General features: G+C 34.5%; 2 protein-coding genes across 4 annotated transcripts; both read right to left on the minus strand.

The window, feature by feature from the left end:
* LOC128219783 (potassium voltage-gated channel protein Shaw-like) lies at positions 1-9,861 on the minus strand. 3 transcript variants are annotated; one of them, XM_052927791.1, is made up of 5 exons: positions 9,846-9,860; positions 7,144-7,641; positions 5,755-5,929; positions 3,386-3,536; positions 1-237 (listed from the first exon to the last, which is right to left on the minus strand). In XM_052927791.1, the coding sequence occupies exons 2-5, from the start codon at positions 7,416-7,418 to the stop codon at positions 161-163; spliced, it is 678 nt and encodes a 225-aa protein (XP_052783751.1). In that variant the 5' UTR covers positions 7,419-7,641; positions 9,846-9,860; the 3' UTR covers positions 1-160. The 3 variants fall into 3 exon arrangements, with proteins under 3 accessions (XP_052783751.1, XP_052783749.1, XP_052783750.1); XM_052927789.1 differs by lacking the exon at positions 1-237 and adding an exon at positions 271-2,264 and having other exon boundaries at positions 9,846-9,861; XM_052927790.1 differs by lacking the exons at positions 1-237; positions 9,846-9,860 and adding exons at positions 271-2,264; positions 8,227-8,244.
* Positions 9,862-11,748: 1,887 nt separating this feature from the next.
* On the minus strand, positions 11,749-23,425 carry LOC128220649 (uncharacterized). Its single transcript, XM_052929131.1, has 11 exons — positions 23,305-23,425; positions 21,726-21,915; positions 20,773-20,899; positions 18,942-19,084; positions 18,392-18,509; positions 17,717-17,856; positions 16,390-16,516; positions 15,356-15,478; positions 14,350-14,559; positions 12,751-12,850; positions 11,749-12,305 (listed from the first exon to the last, which is right to left on the minus strand). The coding sequence occupies exons 1-11, from the start codon at positions 23,402-23,404 to the stop codon at positions 12,250-12,252; spliced, it is 1,434 nt and encodes a 477-aa protein (XP_052785091.1). The 5' UTR covers positions 23,405-23,425; the 3' UTR covers positions 11,749-12,249.
* Between the last annotated feature and the right edge of the window lie 1,349 nt (positions 23,426-24,774).

The raw sequence follows: 24,774 nt of genomic DNA on the forward strand, positions 1-24,774 counted from the left end.
AATATAGTCTTAACATATGTTAACGGACTCAGCAGTAACAATACATAACAATAGTAAAAGATTAGCTTTTGTGGGGCAAAAATATTCATGTTGTGTAGACTCATGAGGTTATGGGAAATCTACAGATGCATAATGATTTTCAAGAATCTCGAAGAAGCTTTTAAAATTTACGAGATTTCCTCATTAGCTTCGTTAAAAGCTTGTTCTTATACTTGCACAGCCGGAACAAGTGCCCACCTGAAATGTAATGAAACATAACACAACCCATCCTGCTTTTAATTTTGTTTATTGAACATTTTTTTCAAACAGTAAAACATGAAACGGCACTATAACCATATTTTTTCTGGCTCACGGCATGAACTTTATTTTACAGGTTGTGACTAAGTAAAGAAATTCGGTATAAAGAAATCCGCACCTGGCAAACGTTAATCTGAAGAGGCTGCAACAGAAACTGATTACAAAGTCTGATGGAACTATTCTAAATCACAATGTACAAGACAAACACTACATCACAGACTTGAAATGAAATTGGCAGAATTGCAATTTGTATGTTTTTACGACAAATGAGACGAAACATTTTGGTAGAACAACTTACTTTGCAAAAACGTTAATATTTTGTTACATTTAGAAATGCCAAAACCATTCTGACACGTTATTTAGAGAACATACATCAAACACTACATCACAGACTTGAAATGAATTGGCATTAATTGCGTTTGTACAATATACAGGACCTCTTTTTTCAAGCATGTTAATATAAGGCTGCGTTTAGAAATGTCAAAACAGTTCTGGCACGTTATTTAGAGGACATGCATGTATATCAATTTTCTGGAATAAAATTATTTACACGTCAGATCAACTGTTCAACTCTTAAGGTGATAAACATATTTCCCATCTAACATGACACTTGTTTTCACTGATACACAACAAAAAGGCTTGTCTCTTTCTTCCAGCTGTCTGAATAAGAAAATATTATCTGATGATGGTCATGTGATCTGGACTTGAAAAACTGAAACGAATCAGAATTATTAGGGAAGTCCTTGCCCAGCGATCTCCCATAGTCGTCACTCAGGTGCCTATCTGCAGTAGCCGTTTGTAGCATTTTATACTCTAATTGCGAATAAGTTCCACATCTAAAAGTGCATATTTTCTTCATTACTGATATAAGTAATCGCATTTTTGTCAGAAAAGTTGTATTCGTATTATATTGAATCTTAGTATCTAATAAAATGGCTGAAATAATGCGCGTTCTAATAAAACTACTATTTTTTCATCATTCAAAAAGGCCCTAAAACGATTCTGATGAGTTCGCCGACTTAATGCTATACATCAACGTTTTTCTTGATTATCTTGGTGTTTAACATCGTCATTATTAATATTTTCTCTACTCTGCGCGGACTGCAACGATACGTTTTTCACTATCTCACTGCTAGCGCAAACTGTCCCCACATGGGTGTACAAGGACAGGAAGTGGTTGGCGAAAATAGGCACAGTCAACGCGAACAGGAGAACACCAGAAATAGAGCAGAAAACGGCTACAAGTCGTCCGATACCCGTCGTTGGAGTAATATCTCCATATCCGACTGTTGTCATGGTAATTGCGGCCCAATACCACGCCATGGGGATGCTATCGATATTGTCCGTTCTCTCCGCAATGTAAAACACGCTAGCGAATGTACACATTCCGGCAATTAGGAACAAAAACACGATGAGTAAATCCCGTATGTTAGCGTACACCGTGTATGTCAATACTCTACCAGCGCGAGTATTATTGGTGATGCGAAACAACCGAAATGCTCTGAGCATTTGCATGAATTGTAGCAAATCCAACCAACTCTTTTCGTACTGCTTCCTTTCAAAGAAAAACAAACATAACATGTGAATGTAAGTCGCAATCAATGCAGCGGCATCAGCAATGTTGATGACAGATGTGAAATATCGTAGAAGACACGGACACGAACACAAACGCAAAACAATGTCTACCGTGAAGAAAGACACCGTTATCAGTTCCAAGACTACGAACGTTATGATCTTCACTTTCATGTTTGGTAATTTTACGTATTCAATAAAAATCGGGTCACCAACAATGGGATCAGTTTGAAAAGAGCCATTGGGCATCGCGGGGGTCCCGGTAGTCGTGGATATGCGGGATGGAGAAGCTAAAACTAGCACCTCGATGAAATTGTCTTCATCAACGTTCCAATGATTCGTACTCTGCAGAGCTTCTGGTATGTTTTCGGAGTCGCAGTCTTGTTCGAGAATATCTGCAATGGTTCCATACCTCAGTCAGTGGTACATTCAGACGTTGTAGAAGTGGAAGAATAATGATGCACGGACATGTATTTATATTATGGCTATTGGCTTACGTGGTTTCATGATATGTATAACCAAGTTTGAAACATTGGCATAGATGATAAATTTGATTTTATTTGCCTTAAAACAGTTTTGCTAATTGTATGGTTATATCTGAGGAAGATATGTTTCAGTATTTTCTTTTTATTTGTCTGAAAGAAATAATTATGAAAAAACAAACTTTTAAGCTGCACTCTCACAGATTTACCGTCTTGACAACTTTTTTATTTTTGGTCTTTAAATGAGCCAATTTCTAAGTAAACAACTGCAAACCAGTGATAAAAGACTGCTGACAAAAAATCAGATCGCAGAATTTCATATTTCCGTTCGAAAATTAATATTTTATGGCTAAAAGCGTTACTAACGGTTTAGGAAATATGCATAAAGCGTCACATTTTGAACTTTAATATAAAGAATCTGTTATCTGAATTTTGTCAGCAATCAAATATCACTGGTTTCATGCTTTTTCGCATAAATTGGCTCGTCCCAAGAAAAAAAACAACACGCCAAAACGTTCAATCTGTGAGAGCATTAGGTATGTTGTTTTAGTGTAATGCACCCATACCGTTGCGTTATGCTGTATTTTTCGACACACAACTAAATACTAGACCACTGATAGCATACAGCGGTCATGAAGTCCTTAAGAGAACTTCGACATGTTCGTCATATGCTATCAGTGTCCTGGTATTTCTCGCGAAAGGGTCGTAACTGATGTTGGAAAAACTCGTGGCCAAATCCCTTTGCATGTCCTCTTTTTATGAACGTAAGCTTTGTAACATTGCACTGTTTCTGTGTCATTGTTGTTATCTTTATCATATATTGTGTAAATGTATCGGCATGCAATAAAATATGTTGAAACCAAGGTTTCATTGTTGCTGTATATGAAACAAGTGAACGTGAGTTTTCTTATCCCCTTATACAATTGTAAATCAACATAACCCCTTTAAACAGTAAAACTGGAAAATATATAGTGAAATACTGATCTCAATACACTTAACAAAATAATTAAAAACTGTCATTTGCGCAATAATACCTTGCAGTTGTTCTTGGCCGGTCATGTTGGTAAGATGCATGTATTGCAGACGCTCGCAGTTTGTCATATTCCGCTGGAATGTGGGATGTGTGCTATAGGCCACCGTGAATATTGACAGTAGCACCATGAACAGAGACACCGCCACGTATGTCTGTAACAAACAAAAGGGTACCCTATCATACAGAAGAAATCGCGGAGTGGTGTTGTAGGCACCGTGGATATTAGCAGTAGGACCACAAAAAGGGACATCGCCAGATGTTACTGCATTGTATGCATTGGTACGATAGTGACAATACAATAGTTAGATGGGTGTTGTAATTTACTGTGATCAGTAGGATCACTGTATCATTATTGTGATACAGTAAGATCATACACAAGAAAAATCGCCGTGTATTACTGCAATATACGTAAGGGTAACGTAGTTGTATACAATAGTTGGATGGGTGTTGTTGTCAACTGCTGTTAACTATGAACAGCAGGATCTTAGACAAGGAAATCCCCGTGAATAAATAATACTTTATACAGAAGTGTACCATTTTGTAAATGTTTGTTCAAATACTTTTTAATCAAATTGTCAAATTCTATAACTTTAAATGTTTAATAACTATAGTTAACTTGTGCAAAACATGATTATGCAATTTCATGAGGAACAGGTGCTTGTGGTCTTACCAATCTACTTTTCTGTCTCATGACAAGGGAAACAAGGTTTTCAATGTTTAGTTCGTTTGTTTTTCACAGAAAGAAATTTTATGGCAACATGTATGAAATAATTTACTTACCTACATAAGTTACAACGAAGATTACGAAATTGTGGAACGCAGAGAATATATCATATGCTTACACACAAATTAGAAAGCGCGGATCATTTGCATTCAGATTAGGGATGCAAACTAATGGCAAAAGTGATATTCGAATATTCGGTAATTCTTTCGATCGAATATTCGAATATTCGAACACCAAAATGAACCTTTAAGAATTGCAGTAAACTATTATTATTCACTAAAGTAATAGTGGGGGCCCTGTTACCCTTCCTGGTCGTATTCGGTACACGCGACGGACCCTTATTGTTCCACAAATTAGCCTCTGAATTTCCCATTTACAAATATATCCCAAGAAAAAGCAATATATCTTTAACAAAAAACAAACCTCTGCGTTCATTTTTGTAAAAAATGCAAAATAAGATCAGGGAATTGCGTTTGTCCCGGTTAAATGACGATATGCGCCAACGTGGGACTTGCAGCCTCGTTCTGGGATTGATGTTTACGAAATATATTTATAGAAAACGACACCATGTCTAAACGTCGCTTTTGTCTTAGGTATTGTACAACAATACAGGACATATATCCTTAAACGTTAAACCATACACTTTCAGTTAATTTTTGTACGCAAGAGCGTTACATTGAAAACATGGAAACAGTTTTAAGCACATAACTAGCACATGTCCTTCGTAGCATCAAGGCGATTTGAGCAATATCGCCAAGCTTGATTAGCAGTGAAGACAAAACATTGGTATAAAGGCCGATCTCTTAAACCCTTAATTGGCATGGTCATTTAAATGTACCCAAAATAATTGGAATGTGTTTTATGTCACTTGTCTAACAGCCAGTAAATGCAAAATTACGGGGACTGTTTATAGTTCCCGGCGATATATCCGATATGACGCGTGTATAGTGTCATCAAGTTCACACCTATGGCATTAGGGGTCGTTGTAAAAACAAGACAGACGAAGATGACAGTTGTAGGCAAAAAGTGTATTAATTTATTATTTCAACAAAAACATCGAATATTCGAATACCTATTTTGACACTCGAATACCAAACGTTCGATCGAATATTCGAATATTCGAATATTCGTTTGCATCCCTAATTCAGATACATGAAAGCGCAGTGAGAAACTAAGTGGCTTCAGTGCTTTTATTTTTATTTTTTAAATGTGCTGTATAGTCTCCTGATCACTGATACTATATATAGTGTGTGGATACCACGTAAATTGCGTCAATAATGCTTCGTCGCAAGGTAATATTTTGCTTTGTAAAAAGACTTTAAACAAAGATAACTTACCTTTTCTTTACCTTGTTAAATAAAGCATAGCGCAGTTTACACCGCTTACAGAGCTCCGCCTTCGGTCTCTTACCAGATTTTGATTGAGAGTTTAGTTTTTTTAAAACACTTCGACAAACCTGTTCACAAAACCGACGAGTACAATCCCCACCACGGGAATTACTCCAGACCTCTTATTTTCAAAATACACCAGTTATTGTTCCTAACCAGAGAAGACACTCGATATTGATTCATATCTACCTTCAACTTTCATTACAATCGTACACTCGAGCCTAAATAGTTTAGTATCATTTATCAAACCAAGCCAACCTTTGAGAGTACCGAAGCTTTCCCGTTCCCACAGATTCCCCAGAGGACGGCCCGGATGCCCCTCAGAAACGGGATACAGTCCAGCGAGTACCTGCTGGGTGTGTTGTCATATTGATCACCTTGACACTTCCGGAACTTGCGTAATGTCTCTTCCTCGTCTAGAAAGCTCTGTATTCTGGGAAATGGTAAACATATTAATAAAAAAACACAAATGGCATCTATGCACATATGTTAATGTCTTAGATTGTCTTTATTATTCTGTTTCCCTTTTATGCGGATCGATCAAATGATTTATCACCCACGCCCATCCCAACCCCTTTTAAGTTTTTCCTTAATCTAGATGAACAACTACTAACCTGGCCTCAATTAACTTCTTAAGCTCAACAGGCTTAAGTCGCTTATTTCAATTAGCTTAAATACATACTGAAAATGGATTTTGATAAACGAAAAATGGCTAACTGCCATAATCATATAGAATATTCTTACATAGTTTCTAAAAACTCTTTCAGAAGTAAATAATAAACATTTTATAGAACAACAAAAATAGTGAGATTAGCTTAATCCTGTTATAAGAGACTTAAGAAGTTTCGAAAAATATGGATCGGATTCCTATTTATACTTTCTAAACCTCTGCTTTTTTAAAATGTTCTCATAGATAACAGCTAAGTATAATCTCAGAATAGTATATGATTTTGGCACACAACTTTTGTACGCCTTTTTGTACGCCGAATTCCACGCGGCCTAAAACGTTTATTTCCTGAACGTCGAACTGCAAAGTTTGACGGTACTTTCGCAATTAATTTGTTAAGTAGCATTCACTTTTATAACATAACTGTTTTAAATTTTAATATAACTGTTTAAAATTTGATTTTTTTTATATATCTTTTTTCAAATATTATATCGTCTCATATCCTGGTGAGTTGTTTTATGTCATAAAAACGTTAATGATTAGTCGTTTATATTAAAAAAATATCTAAATAATTAAACACATCTATATTTCTATTATGTTCCATTACAAGGGCGTGGTTATTGTATTGTTCCCTGTTTTATGTATTTTTAACATTTGTCTTGTGTTGTATTTAAATATATGTTATGTTTATAGGTAACAGACATAAACTAAGAATAAACAGTAATAACATAAACTGAAGAACCCCCAGAAGTGTTGTATTATATTACCTTCAATATGTAAAAGAATTATATGAACATATATATGATATATAAATGGTATTCCGAATGACAGTAAAAAAGAGCATGCATTCCGGACCCCAGTCCAAATTTCACCGATATTCCAGGGAGGATTACACCCTAACTTATATTTAAAAAAGGTATAAAGTTAACTTCATAAAAATAAGAACGAATTTAAATAGATAAATAAAACTAAAAACATACCTGTTTTTGCAACACTGTGAAAGGATGTCCGGACTTATATCCCAGAATTCCAGTTCACGTAGAAATGCCCCAGGACATGAAGTCACAGGAATATGTAATTCTCCCGTCTGATATAGAGCCAATATGGGGCTAAACATATCAGCTGGTCTGTCAAAAACTGTACACCCATTCTGTACCAAATACTTCAGATTTGAATGCGGACCATTGTCAATCTTATCTCTTGATATTCTGTATGTTTGACCACCGACATTCACGTGTATTTGCTCAGAATCCATTTTGCAAATTGTTTATTGCACAAACACGTATATTATAAATATCACTTTAACCGATAAAATAGAACTCCAATGCAAACTGTTTTCCATCCAGCTAAATCAATGAAGGTCTTAAGGGAATATTCTCAAAGAATGAAAATAACATTTCCTGTGAAATTCTTCGAGAACTGTAACGAGAGGCTTCCATTTCATAGACAATGGCACCTGGAAACGCTTCGGAATGTTTCTGCAGAAGAATAATTACAAGGCTTGAAGGAGGGATTTTGTTTTTGTTTATACGATGTCATGCATAACCGCATCCGCATGGCACGTTTTTTTCTCTCTCAAGGCAACACTTATTTAAAATACAATCTACATTTTCAGCCAACGACATTTCAGTGGTAGACTTAATTATCAAGAATTTCAACTTCAATTTAAGGTTCGCCTACTCAGTCATCAAATTCACAATCTCTGTGTCAGATATTGCATTGAAAATGTATCATCCAATGAGGTTGTATTCTTAGTCAGATGACATGAAGTAATATCCTTAGGGTAAAAAAGTACTCGTTCCCTACGCTCACTGAGCCCATACTTAATCATTACAAATTTACTTCATGTCACCTAACATCATGGTAGCTGACGATACATTTTCATTGATCATTATTAAAATGATAAATATATAACGGATTACATGTTAAATTTCGTTTGATTTCCCTCTATCGCTTGCATTTTTGTCTCACTAGTAACGGTTTATTTGCTAGCATATATATATAGACATTCTTTCCGCTGTATTTCATAAATGTGACACTTAAAAGTAATAAAAGAAACTTACGGCCTCCCTCCACTGACTATATCAAGATTGTGCGAGAAAACGTCCTCTGATCGATTACAATGATGTATCATAGTTGCGCGAAAGCGTCATTTAACAAGGACATATTCCTCGTTGTTTCGCTACATAAAGTATCAGGTTTGGAATACAAATATTCTTATAATGTGATGAGTTTTCGTAGACAGTCACACAAATATTACATAAAAGGGAAAACAAACCATAAAATCATATTTTATTAATATATCCATACAACGCCATGCCAATTGCGAGTAAATAATTTATTCAGATAGCGTACCCTGGGCGTTTAAATGCATCAATCACTTCAAAGGTTGTATAATGCATTGGACGTGTTCATTTCGTTAATGCTGCTTCGTTTGTTAAACATCCGATAAACAAAGGCATCAAATCCATACGGACCAATCAGATTGTATATGACATAGTATTAATCATATTTCCACAATATTATGTTTGTTATCGATACACAATTTTGCGTAGCTCATACGGCCGTGTCGTTGTTCGTTCTTTGCACGTCCAATTATCTAATTGCTATTTTAGAACTTATTCTTTGGAGAAAATTTGACGTCAGCATAAATTTATTTTGTGAAACAATTTACAAACAAGCAAATGCCATTTTATATTGTAAAAAATACCTGTATAACCTTTTGAATTTTACCAAATCGTCCAAGTTGTAAATACATTTTTCGGAAAATTTGATATTCATCTATGTTATCTATTCACTGTTTCCGACTCGCTTTGACACTGCTTAACGCACCATATAAGCACTTATTGCCTATTTATTATCAATTCTCTGACTCTTGTCTGTTATATTTATTATGTTTAACATCTCTAACATCATTAGATTAAAGTTTGCATGTATAGTTTATAGACCACTTTAAGATAACAGATTTCTATGTCATGAACTCCTTTCTTTATATATTGTCTATTACTTGATCCATCAGCTTGTTCAAACTAAGATATTTATATACATTGTCACAGATTCTAGTTAACTCCATCTTGTAATTTCAATGTTGATTTTTAAATATTTTTCTATTTTATGTCCATATTTGTGATATGTAGTTTATACAGCGCTTTTGAACGTTTATTGTACATATGAAAAAGAATCAGTTCAGAATTATAGAGGTATTCTTTGCTAAGCTTCTTCTTAAACGGTCTCGTTCACAGATTTTATGTTGGATTTTTGCTTGTTAAAATTGAGTTATTTTACTTTTTTCATGAACAAAGACCAAACAGCAACTGCCAGATCTTTATTTTAACATAATTAAGTAAATTCAGGCCAAACATGATTCAATTTTCAAAAGCGTTGCTAACGCTTTTCGGCATAATAGAGCATCCTTTGTCATATTTTCGAATCTTTATTCAGAATAATGCTTTAAAAATCATCTCTATAACAAACATGTCACAAACCTAAAGTTGAATCTAAATTTAGCTCGTTCAACGTCAGTACGAAATATGCACATCACGTGACATTCTTAAATATGTTTTTAAATACAATACTCATACCAACACTGTTTTTTCATAAAATATGTCAATTGAAAGCTTGATTATATTAGACTGAGATAATTGTATTTTATATTGCGAGAAAAGTGACAAAACTTACTTACCAGGTGAAAATATCCTCACAAAACACTAACATCTCTTCGAACACCGCCATTTTATTCCGCATCACACATTTCTCTCAGTTAAAGTTCGTAAAACACAAAACACGTTGGACCCCCTGATAGATAGCTTAAACAATATAAAATTCAGTTTTCTCAGCCTGATTCTCAAACACAGACACAGAATGTTAGTAAATATGGCCTCAGGACACGAAATGGAATTAAATTATCGTTGAATGCTGCACAGTTTTCAACATTTGCGGTTGGGGTAAATGCACATGTATATTTTCTGGCCGATTTTCTTTGCCAGTGTCAAAATTATGCAGAGTGGAACTTTCTGGGCGAGTGATTGTTGAAGTCGGTTGATGGCGGACTATTGATAAGATACAAAAAACTTTATTTGTGCTTTCCTCTGACATTTCAGAATAGAAAAAAAAGTCCGTTTACGTGGTCGCATGACCAACTGACTGAAGATAAACATCACGTGGTCAACTATCCTAGTATACTAAAATTTTCACAATACTTTGTTATTGGACGGATTTGTATGCAAGTGACAGGGCAAATGCAGTTCTCCTGTCTGGTTTTGGGTCAAAATGGGGCCAAACGTATCCATTGATCAGTGAAAAACTAATATGTATTCCATCAATCCATCATAAATTGAGGTCTAAAGGGAATATTAACGTGGAGAGAAATTGCGTTTCCCCGTGCAATTCTTGGAGAACGGTATTTCATAGACATTGCTATGACACCTGGAATCACTCAAATGTTTGTGCCACCTCAGAGGAGTTATTTACGTTGTTACTATTCATTGGAATTCCGCATCCACATCTTGAGAGTGTTTTCAAATGTATTCCTCTCGCGTGCAAGCTTATGATAAAAATTTCTTTAATAACAATATTACCAATATATAAAAGATTAAATGTAAGATATTGTTTGCCTTTTTGTGCATTTAAAAGGTGGATTGTGTTTAAATTTTATCCTATCACTGTTTATTTTGTTGCATTTAACAATTAACAAAAATGAGGATTATATACAAAGTTTGCATTTGATTCTTTCTTAAGCTGAAATTTAACAAATCAACACTGAAAGTATCATAAACTCTCAGTGTCTCTCAATGTAACACCACACAATACTATTTGAAGTATTTCACGATGGTTCGGGAATGTGTTCTCTGGAATATCGATTGATTACAATATTGTCGTATTATTATTTCTGGTAGTTGCCCAATCTTAATTTGAAGTTATTTTACCTGGATAATTTATAATTTCAAACGATTTCATCAAGTATTAGATTGATATTAGTCGAGGGTCTCACATAGAGTGGAACACAATTAAGAGAACATCAGAAGATCGGGATAATTATTCTTAATTGTACTTCTTAAACAAAATGATGTCAATGGCTAGTAATCCTTTACTTTATCGAATATCGTGTTTTTGTCTATAAAAGCATCAAGCATTCATCGTGCATTAATATGCTGCTTTGATATTTTTAAGACAAACAGAAGGTATAAGGGCCACGAATGTCAATCATAAAGATTGTTTTCTAATCACCTCAGAGACTCTCCATTATGAAATCACTGTAATGCTGAAGGAAATGCCAAACTACTTTTAAACTACCAAATTTACATTCGAAAGGCATCTTCACTAGACCTTTTCAGAACACTAGACAAGTTCATTCTCTGAGCACTAACAAACTACTTTCCGGATATTCTTATCTATCTAATGATGATAATGTTGTAATATTTACAGAAGTACATAACTATAAAAAGTTCAGTAATAGTTTCTTTAACACTCTTCAGTAAGAACAATGAGTACTCTACTAACTTCCTCCCCTCTTGCTCTTTTTCTCTCTCCAATTTTATTTCTAACACATATCTTAATTTCTACTTTTTATTATTATTTGCGGCATTTCACGATCTATTTATTAGTTATAGAGCACATTCCTCTTATTCCTATGTATATGAGCACTACATAACTGTATTAAATATTACGTTTGGTTTATAGTTCAGGTAATAGCGTTACCATTTTGCTTTTCATGGGCGGTTTAGAAAAGGACCGTAACTTATGTTGGAAAATTCCTGACCAAATCCCTTTGCATGTCCTTTTTATATGAACGTAAGGTTTGTTACATTGCACTGTTTCTGTTTCTCTGTTGTTATCTTCATCAAATATTGGGTAAATGTATCATCATGCAATAACATATGTTTTAATCAAATCAACAGTATTCATTCAATATCACAAAATGGTCCACATAATGCACTGAATCTAATCAGCACCATATGATGCTGTGGATCGTGAAATAAGCTGTATAACACTAATAGTAATCCCTTTCCACGTCATCGTTGATAATTTACAAGGAAAATGACACTCAGATTTAAGTCACTATGGAGCAGTTCAGAGTTAAATTTTGTTCAGATCCGCACTCTTTTCGAGTCAACACCATTGAAGAGGATGGTAAGCAGAAACGCTGAAAATCATATAATATCTATGAATATATTATAATATAACAGTAGAGCGGAACGGTGTATACAAACAAATAATAATACCATATATGTTAAGCCATTGAGACTTGTCTGATAATCTGAAACTCATATACTTATTATGTTGAAGGTCTTTATGAAAACTTTTGACTATAATGCCCTGGTATTTCTTAGAAATGTCTAGCGTTTTTAGTCATCGGTCTTGAACAGGGTTTATTTTTGAAATTTCGACTACTGGGCTTATCCCTGTATTTTACACTGTATTATTTATAAAAGCACTTCGCCAATATTCGTTTAAGTCACGTTTTCATTTCAAGCCCATGCTCTTTAAATCTTAAAATATAAACCAAGATTTGATATGTTGTTCTAGTCTATGCAGTTTCCCTTGCATTGAGATCAATATAGCTTAAAAAAGGGAAGTAATCAACATACTGAATGCGGAAGTTCCTGTTGCTATGTAGAATATACCAGTCCATCCAAGTGACTCTTTCAGACGGGTTCCAAGAATGCTGGCCAGAAGAGAAGAAAAGGCCTGTAAGTAATCGAAAAATTGGCAAAAAGTAATTGAAATAGTTGCAAATAGTAATTGAAAAATTGCCAAATAGTTTTTTTTAATAGTGGCAAATAGAAATTTAAATAATGCCGAATAGTAATTGACATAATGCCAAATAGATATTAAAATGGCGCTAAATAGTAATTAAAATAGCGTCAAATAGTTCATTAAATAGTGCCAAATAGTAAATGAAATAGTGCCAAATAGTATTAAAATAATGCCGAATAGTAATTGACAGGAGTGCCAAATAGTAATTGAAATAGTGCCAAACAGTAATTGAAATAGCGCCAAATAGTAATTTAAATTGTGAAATGATACAGCATATTTTTTTAAATCCTACTTTGATTCTTTCCTAGAAAAAAACCCATTCTACTCTTAGTACATACAGAAAACATAAACGAACAAAATAGAGAATTTAGTGCTTATTGTCTTAAACTATCGCGTTACACCGTGTCACCGTTAGTAATAAATGTTGTATTGAATACATACCTTTTTTCACAATCAAAATGTAAGATCATTGAGTTCAAACTTACTGATTTTGAAATATAACACTCTTGGCAGTTGACACCAAGGCAACAGTATACGAGAAATGAACGACTTATGAGAGCAATATAATTATATCACCATAGGCTACGGTTTATGTTATGAAATGAACGGTAGATAAAAAGTAATACTTTCCCCAAAGTGTTAAATAAATTACAAAAAATGGCACATTGATGACAGGTAGCTGATTATAGACATACAAGTTCAAGACTGATTCAAAGTCTAAGATGTATTTCTGCTTTTCGTGGTTCATATATCGTAGGGTTAATTTAAACATTATTTATTTCATTGACATACACTTAAACAAATCTTAAACATATCGTAAAGATTGAGATGATAAATTTATCCAAAAGACATTAATGCCAGAAGGTACCAGCCGACTTTAAAGGGACTTGACACCAGATGGTCACAAATCGCCAAATACAATATTTCCTAAATGCGAGCTAGTAGGAAGCCGATAATACATCACTTTACATGATTAAAATAATGAACGCAACAATCATGCTGCTGACGTCTCATCTGTGTTTCTCCGTTTAAAATAGCGCATAATGGTTTCATAGTTTAAATCATATCTGTTTCAGAGTACAGATAAATATACCGACGCTCTTTTTAAACTTACTGAGATTAACGTGGTAGAAAACCCTAGAAAATTTGAAATAAGAAAAACGTGCAAAAACTGCGAAAGATGCATGTGCCTGACGCGATGTGATACAGTAGTAAGTAAGATTTAATGGGTTTACAGAACGATTTCAAACTTACGTTAGTTTTTGACAAAATTCATTCAATTGTATCATGCGGTGTCTAGCCCCTTTAAGATATAGAATATTTTGGTTCCTTATAGCATTAACCCCGCGAACTTTGTGGTATACACAATGGAGGAGGCTAGATGCTGCGACAACAAATTATGTGACATCAAAAGCAAGTAAGACACTTACCAGCCCGAGAGTAACAAAACCGTACGTAGCCGCCAAGTGCTTTACACCAAAGAGTCTGGACAGTGTGGAGGGAATAACGGCCCATAATCCACAAAGGAAAGCAAATATGCCACAGACCCACACAAGGTACAGTTCCTTGGACATGTGCTCTGTTAGTTGGAGGGTTCCAAACAGGACCGTTAGGCCACCGCTAATTCCCCATAGGCTCACCTGTAACGTAAGATAAAATACAAACTAAGTTTACAGCAACATAAATTGCAGGGTAGGCAATAATTAAGTACTGCGTAGGCTTCATCATTAAGAATTTCAACTATCGAAGGTATTCAAAGGTCCGCCTAATGCCGCTCATGCGATACACACTCCCTGTGCCAGATTGTGCGTCAGCAATGTGTCAGCCAATGATGCTGTATTTTAAGTTAGTTAGATGACCTGAAGTAAAATCTTAATATTAAGAAGGGCTCGTTTGCTACGCTCACTCTGTCCCATTCTTCAAAATTTAAAGATTTAACTTCATGTCATCTGACTATTAATTAAATAGTTCAGACACCATTAGGCGTCTTTATCGAATTCAGCAGCGAGCACATACACATAGTAGTACAGTTGAACGACGGCAAGACAAAAAATCATGGAATAAGCATTTAAGGCAACTTTTAAGGTCCTTATGTTCTGTCGATAATTTAGCAACAAACTGGACCTAGTTCACGGATAAACAACAACAAACAACAACAACAACAACAGTTAATGAGATGTAAAAAAATCCCTGTCAACGAACTATAAACAAACCAAGTGCCTTATTGGTAACAATATGGATATAGCTTGCAAGACAAACCTCCAACCATGTATTGCGTACATCTACCAATGGACAAATATTGCTTTTTGACAGCCATTTTAGAATATGCTCTTCATTTAATTTTAGTTTCAGGTCAAACTGTTAATAATTGGTATAGATAGATATTGCCAACTGTACTATTTTATAAAATAAATATTTTTAAGCCAAGAGACGTACACGGTACCCATATTTGTCATTGAATATACCCCATGCCGGCCGGCCCAGAGAGTTGAACACAGACGACATTGAACCTACTAGTGCCAGGAAATGATCATCGTGAATAAACGTCTGTCCGTATGCCTGAAATACGAAATTATAAAAGCTGCTTCTTTCCTAATATAAGAATGCAACAGTAACAAACCTACAGTCTTTGACCTTCACATTACAAGATTTTTTTTCATAATACATTAGACAATATGTCCATGAGTATGTACATTATAAAACGTATATTGTTATACAAATAAGTCATAGGTCGTAAGACTTGATGTATTAACGGCGAAAAGAGGATATGTTTTCTACTCATAATAAATACATATGAAAAGTGTTTCGTAATTTTGAACGCTTTATACACAAACATCGCCAAATTTCCACTAACAACAGCTTTTCGAGGGGTCATCAACTCAATAAACTTAAACATATTCCGTCTTTTTTTAAGTAATATGGTTTGATATACATTTCTCGTAGTTCAGCATGCAATTGACATTCTAGTAAAAAGTGATATTCGTCTTCAAGAGTGTTACGAAATGTAAAGTGTCACACATTAGGCCGATTGTCAGCGACTGTGTTAATGTTAACAGCGCGATTAACAACATCGTTGTTACCTTTTAAACGTGAACTTGTTCATGATATCTCACAATCTTATTATGTACAACTGAATCAGTTATTAGAGCTTGTAAGAAACATAAAATATCAAAAATGGGTATCCATTAAACATTAAGACCAGTTAAAATTTAAAAATAACAATACTGGTGTGAACACCGTTGTTAACTTTATCAAAATTCTGGACAATCGGCAACCTTGTTAACGGATTACGTGCGTGCCCGAGGGACGGATTTTTCTATCTGGGCCGGACACTCATGATAGATACTTAGTATATCTTAATGATTAAGAACGGCTCGGTCGCTCACTCCGCCCCTTCTTAATCATTAAGAAGTTACTTCATGTTGTCTAACTATTACTTGTACCTGGCATGCGATATGGCTAGATCCTACCTTGTACATGGAAAACACAATTGTTGTTCCGCAGGTCAAAAAGAAGACCGAGATGATTACGACATAGTAGGAACGAGTCGTGAATGCAACCTTTAGGACTGCTGGTATACTCAAATCATCATGTGCTCTGTGAAAAACATAATACAGAAACATTAGAATACAACCTACATTTTCAGCCAAGGAAATTGAAGAAAGGCAATCATTAAGTTCTTGGCTTAAGATTTTCAACTTTCACGGGTGTTTAAAGGCCCGTCTACTGCCAGTCGTCTGATAAAGTATCCTGCGCCTGAGTTTGCGTTGTAAATGTGTTAGTCAATGAGGTAGGATTCTAAGACAGAAAGTGCCTCTGAAGTAACATTTTAATAATTAAGAATGTCTCGTTCGCTTTACTCACTCCGCCCATTCTTAATCATTTAAATGCTACTTTATGGCATCTAACTAGTACATAGTTACTGCACCCACTACCCAAGTTCATACTAATAAGATTCATGATGAGGCGTAGCTAGCCCTCTATTCATGTGGATACATAATTGTTGTAGGGGTCGGGTCATGCACCCCTTCCCCCGGAAATTTTGAAAACAATGCAGCAATCTAGGGTATTTTGGTCGTACTGTGTAGTTATATTCAGTACAGGAAATCGGACAGTTTTAGGATAAAAATCAACAAATAAACCCTTAACTCGGCATATGGCTATTTTTTGTCAGAACCATGGGGATTCAGCCGCGAACTCGCGTATTGGCAGCTATGCACTTGTCATGGTTTTGTGATTGTTAACATATTCGTGTCATATGACATTCTATCATTCAAGTTGGATTCCAGTGGGCTGTTTCAAAAGACTTTTAGCTGTCACTTCAATTGTCTTAAATCTGTATTAATGTTACTAAAGGAAATTCATCGAACTCTGCTTTATTTCCTCACCTTCGTGTTCGTTTGGCTTAAGATCATTTCAATCAAATATGTAGTAATATAATGAATCGGAAACACTCAGATAATTTTAATTTACTTTTTGTTGTGTGTATGTGAGTTTGTTTGTTTGTTGTTGTTGTTGTTGGGGTTTTCTTTTGTGTGTGTGTGTGTGTGTGTGTGTGTGTGCGTGCGTGCGTGCGTGCGTGCGTGCGTGCGTGTGTGTTTGTTTGGGTTTTTTTTTTTGGGGGGGGGGTGGAGGGGGGGGGGGCTGCAAGACAGAATTTTTCAGCAAGTCTAACATTTTTAACATTTTTTTTCAAATTTTCAGCTTAATTTGGTAAGCAATATTTATAAACCAGTAACTACAAATTAAACGATAAATGAGAATTAATACGCATGTTAAACTTATCCAGTAACATACGTTTTTGCTCCGTTGCTTAATTCACTGGTATCTTTTTTCGTGTCCATCAGCTCCACGGTGCTGATAGTCAAGCCGTGGCCATTCTCTTTAACTGGAATGTCTATTTCTTTAGGAAAGCTGATGTCGACATCTTTTATATCCTGCCATTACCGAAATACATATGTTCAGTAAAAATACACATTGAAACTTAGTCATTGAAAAAAGAGTTGACTTTACAGTTATAATGTCAATGTTTTACTAACATTCATTTCGTTTCACTTTCATTTAAACAGATAAAATAAAAAAAAAATAGTAAAAATATAAAGTCTTGATAACCATGATACCATCATTCTTTATATAATGATTGGTTGCTAGATAACGTCCGCTGAAAGAATCACGTCCAAAACTCCGCATGGGAAAGTTTAAATGGCTACCAAAATGGGATGAATGTTGAATCTCTTCGGTTTAACATGTGTTTAATTGGTACTTTACAGATTTTGTTTTTGCATTTTGTGTTTATTTTTCATTTCTATTTTCATATCCTTCAAGTAAAGCTTCAATTGAATAATTATATAATTTCCAGCGTGACCAGATAGCGGACACTGGTGTGTTTTTTTAATGAGTGTCAGTCTTAGACTCTACGGCAGCCGAATAATAAAATGAGATCAGAAACTGGAATCAGATCGGTAAAAGCACCTGTGACGGAGGATCAGAGATGAGGAGGGTCCCAATAATCTGCATACCAAAGTAGGAGCCAGCGAGCACCAGAAAGCAAAATGGGACCCGATCAAGAAGATCCGGCTGGGTAAAGTACCTGCGAAGTGAGGGTGAGAATATGTAGGAATTTACTAAATAGAACCTATTAGAAGGGTTGCCTATTAAACATGACAGGATGCTGTTTGTCAGCCATTGTGTCCTTTGGATTATATAACTTATTATTTATTAACAAAAACGATCCTATTATTGGCCAATTAATGGTAGACTGACCAGTGTTGTATTAAACAATATTTGTAAGGCAAAAAAGAATGTCATTTCACTGATACTATTTATTACCTTCATCTGTACTTTCCAGTATAGATCTGGCTGAATTTGTTTTCAAGGTGTTTTCCACGTGTCAATTCTGATTTTGCCTTAATGGTTTCTAGAACTTGTAATATGCACAGCGGTTCATTTATGAATCAATCATTATATGGCGAATGGAATGGGTCAAAGCAGATCGTATGAATAGTTAACGTTCAATATTCACCTTTCCCCATCTTCCGTGACCAAATCAGGTGAGTAGTTGTCCGGGTTTATATATGCCGTTATAACTTGGTTAAAAATAGTTGCCCCGCCACCATACCCGGCAAGAATTATTCCGGAAACTAAGCTTGGTCGCGTTGGAAACCACTGTAAAAAGATAACAAATGATCTCATGTTAATGCTTCTGCACTCTTTGGTGTGTAGTTTGGTGAATATCAATGCATAGGAGCGGTTACTTTTACACAAAGTACATGTATACATCAGTGGTGGATCTAGTAGGGGACATAAGGGTCCGTTCACTCCCAGTTGGCCAGCAAAGTAACCTTCAAACACCTATTAAAACCAGAAATTGACACCTTAACAATTAAAATTTTGAACAATTATATTAATAGCTCACTGTTTTCTCATAAGTATGTCCCCTTTATAAGAGGTATTAAATTATTCTTGAATGATGGGCTGAAATGCATCAAGTATTTTATAGGTTACGTTTCAATACCTCAGTGAAATAACAGTTTTAAGGTTGTTTGGCGGTAGTGCTGCCACCCCCCCCCCCCCCCTCCCCTCCAGTAATGATCTCTTTGATACACAACTGCACAGTACCATAACTATATTTTTTTAACTTAATGTTGTTTAATATTACTATCTCATTGATTGGATTGGCAATTAGAAATCTTTGGTGGGATGTTTGCCTGATCTGAACTGCAAATAGTTATGAGAAGTAAAACTAATATTATTCTTGCTCCATGTCGGAAACGTGTATTAATGTCCATGTCTTCGAACTCGATGACTTACGAGTCAGACGTACGATTCGGACCTTTATAGAGGCCATACATGAGCAGCTCCTAACACAACAATACTATAGACTGTATCACGTGACAACAATTTGAATCGGAATATATTAGGTTTGCAAGATTTTCTGTATAAAGTGACGATACCTTTCATAATTTTGAATGAAAACAATTCAATATACTTAGTTATATCTGTATATTGATACTTTAATGTTCACTGAAAGGATAATTATTATATATGTTTGTGTCAATATGTGAGAGTCATTCATAGCTTCTCAACGTTTCGCCAGCAATATCACAGTGTCAACTTTAACATACTATTTACTGTTTTAAGTTTTTGTACAAATCTACAGAGTGTAAGGTGTACGTACGACACAATAACGTGTATTGACAATCGGAACTCTTTGGCCATTTTCCATCCAAGTATACGGACGGTTAACAATGTAAGAAATCTTTACTTTTTATTACGCTGCAAGTAGAGCAGTTAAACTTAATGTCTCTACTTTTAGAAGTCTTCATTATCTATACAATAATACACTTCACTGGCATTCAATTTAAACTTATTATTACAAAATACGCGTTAAAACGCTACAATTAATTAATACTATAGTTTATTTTTACGAACTACTTCTTCTGTTGTACCGTCATACATCCGCGGTTGTTTTCGACGGAAATTGCCGAGGAGTTACGAATGCTAACGAGTAATAGTGTTGACTATTTTCTTTAATAGCAAAGGTCATTTTTAGGATACTGTTTTAATTGCAAATGTGAGAGGCAGTAAGCATGAGTCAGTATTGGCAGGTTTATGTTTAACCCATGTACTTGTACTTAATTTGTTCACAGGGCTTTATTGCAGGACTATTTAATTTTGCAACACATGTGTATGTTGTCAACTGAAACACAACTAGTTCCATTTGCATGTATTATACACCGTTGTTAAAGTACTTTACAAGATTACAGCAAAGATACGAAGGCTATGACATTACGTCGACTTTTTTGCGAAGAACGAACTACTTGAATATCCTTAACAGAGGAAATAAAACTAACCTTGATAGCGCAGCTGACGGGTACTGGGTATATAATTTTGTTGCCAAGGTTACACACAAAGCCATACGTCACAACCAGAATAATAAGGGAGCTGTTAACGCTGAAATAACTCGCTGCAACGGTTCCGCTGTTGTAAAATGATTTGGAAGGATATGGTATTTTTCATTATTCAGTTATTAAGGATTGTCTTTGATATGTTAATTAAAGGTAAAAAGAAAGTGAATTATATTTTAATATAAATTTTGAGCAGCTCACTGTCAGTGCATTGCTTTTGTGCATTTGGTAATATGACCTTAAATGAATGTTCCGTAAGAAAATGTTTGTTTTTATTATTTACTGCGTTGGCAAAACGTTTAATGTGTTTCAGCAGTGTCTGCGAACATAGCAAATATTGCGAGTTTACTAAACAACTCCATGCTTAAAACATACAAGCGCATGATAAGACTCACGCTGTTAGGGCACCTTTTAAATGATTACCATATATATTATATCGCATTATGATATACATTTGGTTTCTCATTAAAGGAACGTTAAAATAAAGTGCTTAACACGGTTTTATCTAAGGTTGACCTGACCTAGGTCAAAATATGGCGCTTACACAAGATAGATAATGGGCCGTTATTTGTCTGAACATTTTTGAGCGGTGTTCATAGTTTCCGGCTTTATACGGAAGATAACTTTAACTGTGCTAACAACTAGGCCGAAGTCTACCAAATAAATGACGCTGAACATAAAACCCTTTTGGTATGACCTAAGTGATACTAAAGTAAATTTTAACATAGTTCTATGTAAACAAATGCTCCATATTTGTATTTTGGTTTAATAAAAGCTAGAGGTTTTTGTATTAACTTACATGTAAACTAAACATTAATAACTTAGAAAACTTATATAAATACTGTAACGACATGAAAACGAAAATGCAAAAGAGATTGAAAAGTATTTATTATACCTACCAGTACACAAACGTTCCCAGCAAAGTTGTGAGGCGTGGACCAACCATGTTATTAACAACTCCCGCGATGAGCATGCCAAATAAATTCCCGAAGGCACCAATGCCGTTTACCCACAGGGCGTCAACGTTCTGAACGGAACTGTCAGCCGTACGGTTACGTAGATAGGACACGAAATAAGGCGAAAAATTTCCTACAATAAACAAGAATCACATTTACTTATATCTATAGGAGTAATATCTACTTTTTCTGATATTCGAATTTCTATAGATACAGTTTCTTGATGGTTTCATAATTTTCGAATGATATTGCATATGTACATATTTTATTCAGAGTGTAAGTGTCTTATATTATATCAAATAATCATTATATAATTAAGCCTTTAGGAGTTTTACAAATCTTGAAGATGTTCATTCTATATTTGATATGCAATTTGGCAATATTTTTGGTCAGCATATTTATAAATTTTATATATAAAATCATACAGTAAATGCCCACAGTATAGATTGATGCAAATATTCATAGTTTTAATTCAATGCATTATCATGAATAACTCAACTGATTTATTGATCAAAACAAGCAAAAACATATGGTTTGCGAACAGATAACAGTATAAGCCTTGATAAATGTTATCATTTAATCAATACCTATTTGGCCATAAATAAATCATTTTAAAAAGTTCAAAATTATTGCTAATATTTTTAACAACTGTTCAACTTTTCATTGCATTGAGTAATATGCAACAATTTTAATTATTAATGCCTGCAATTTAATCAGCTGTTAGTGTATTGCCTGCTGTCTACTTATATGCAAACTAAAAAAACCCAAAAAACATCGGTACTGAAACGCTATCTCAGTTTTTTTTCCTCCCTAAACTGACTTTTTTTTGCATTTGTTCAAAGCCTCCAAAGATTGTTCGCTCAATTATTTGACTTATTCATAATTATTATTTTACTGAATCAAAACAATTCATTATGATACCACAATAATAAGGTATCGCAAAGCATCCAAAATTATTATATTTGTACAATGGAATTCTTATGTAAAGGACCAACCAGATTTTGTGTCTAAATTATTGTCGGTTGATCCCTTGCAATGCATTTTCTTTTCTATGATTGCTGTGACAGAAAATTTTAGCATATTGTCTGCCCTAAAGTCGCGTTGAATGATTAAGCTATCAAATTGCTGAAAGTGGTCTTGAGATAAAGATGTCCGCTTCTGACCCAAGATGGCCTCTAATCACAATTACTGGTAGCCATTAGCGGGTTTGGGGGCAGAAGCAAACCCAGAGCGCATCCTCCTTTAAATTGTCCTAGCTATCTTTTTTTTATATTTTAGCATCCAAGTTACAATATGAATAGAATGCCAATATGTAGCATTTTATACCTAAAATAGCCATACAAATTTCGATTTCAAGGGAGGGGCGAACGTTCAAAATTTGCTCCCCTGAATTTGGACCCACTTTTACACCGAATACTGGAACTGCCCCGATTACATAAGCTTCCCAGGATTGGTTCGTATCGACATGTATATAAGAGCATATTCAGGCGAAGTATGAACAAAAAATAGGTATAAAGCTTACCGAACGTGTAAAGAGCCCCAATAGCAAGATGTACGAGAAATCCGCCAAACAGTACTAGGCAACCCCTGAAAAGGGTATTTCTTTTCACCAGTAACTCCATATTTACAAGAAGCTAGCGTGTGTAGACGTAAAATCTCAGTAAGGTTCGCAATCATATAAAAATAGTAACTTACAAACTGTATGGCTGTTATGTTAATGGCACATTCCATTGTTTTACCATTTAAGTTAGAGCCACAATTATTTTTAGTACATAAGCATATCTCCATCTGTTTGAACTGAAGCCGTTTGACACGATATTAAATTAAAGGTAAATAAATAGGGTTAAAATTCCACTGATGTATCTCAGTGTGTACTGTTTTTAAGTTTTATATAATGATCATTAATGATATAGATAGTATCAGTAAATTAAGTGTATATTGAACGATATCCGGGGAGATGGTTAATAAACAATGGAAATGTAAATAAATATGAATAAACCAAGCAATAACAATGATAAAAATAATATTGTCTAATCATGCGACAAATGGTTTGAAAGCTGCATGCTCACAGATTGAACGTTTTGACAAGTTTTTTTTATTTTTATTTTGTCTTGAAACGAGCCAATTTTTGTGAAAATCCATGGAAACCAGTTATATAAGAATGATGACAAAAAATTAGATCGCAGATTTTTATTTTTAAGTTCGAAAATGGATGTTTTATGCATTTTTCCTAAACCGTTAGTAAGCCATAAAACATTAATTTTCGAACGGAAATATAAAATTCTACGGTCTGATTTTTGTCAGCAATATTAGATCATTGTTTTGCAGATATATAAGCAAAAATTGCTCTTTCTAAGACAAAATATAAAAAAGTTGTATAAATGGTATATCTGTGAGAGTGCAGCTTTAACGCTTACGCAAATACAAATTACATACGTATATATTTTTTATAAACCCGCCAATTTGTGAAAAAGTTATGGCTCTTTGTCTTTTTCATTTTTCAATTAAATTGTTCAGCCAAATTTATTTTAAATTCAAAAGCTTTTGATATGAAAAATAAAAAATATATATATATACATGTACATCAAAACAACACATTTTTGTTTGATTTAGGAGTGAAAAATGTCAACAAATTTTGTATTGGAATACTATTATCGCAATTAAAGTAATTATTATTTTCCAATATACGAATTGTTAATGTGTTCACTGATAGTATGGGGGCTATGTAATACATGTAGATTTGCAATGTAGAACAATCACAATCAAAGAGGTACATTATTTTCCTATGTACGAATTTTTAATTTCTTCACTTATGGCATTGCAGACTATACATTAATAATATTATAACTGCAAAGTAGGACACTGTCGAGTTGCTTATCTCTGCACAGGCTTCTGTTGGTCATATCTTGACATTAGTCCAAATAATTGTACGTTGACGGATTTTTTTTTTAGATTTTTGATATGGCAAATCCTTCACATACAAATTGTTTAG

This window comes from Mya arenaria, chromosome 15, assembly GCF_026914265.1.
Source record: "Mya arenaria isolate MELC-2E11 chromosome 15, ASM2691426v1".
NCBI classification, from domain to species: domain Eukaryota; kingdom Metazoa; phylum Mollusca; class Bivalvia; order Myida; family Myidae; genus Mya; species Mya arenaria.

Excerpts from the sequence above, each read along its gene's own strand:
- LOC128219783 (XM_052927789.1), bottom strand. The coding sequence starts at position 7,418 with ATGGATTCTGAGCAAATACACGTGAATGTCGGTGGTCAAACATACAGA. Across the intron at positions 5,930-7,143 it reads TCACAGTGTTGCAAAAACAG|AATACAGAGCTTTCTAGACG; the intron begins GTATGTTTTTAG and ends ACCATTTCCCAG. Across the intron at positions 2,265-3,385 it reads CGGCCAAGAACAACTGCAAG|ATATTCTCGAACAAGACTGC; the intron begins GTATTATTGCGC and ends GAACCATTGCAG.
- LOC128220649 (XM_052929131.1), bottom strand. The coding sequence starts at position 23,404 with ATGGAGTTACTGGTGAAAAGAAATACCCTTTTCAGGGGTTGCCTAGTA. Across the intron at positions 18,510-18,941 it reads GTCACGGAAGATGGGGAAAG|GTACTTTACCCAGCCGGATC; the intron begins GTGAATATTGAA and ends CTCACTTCGCAG. Across the intron at positions 12,306-12,750 it reads AACAGGAACTTCCGCATTCA|CGTTTCTGCTTACCATCCTC; the intron begins GTATGTTGATTA and ends TATGATTTTCAG.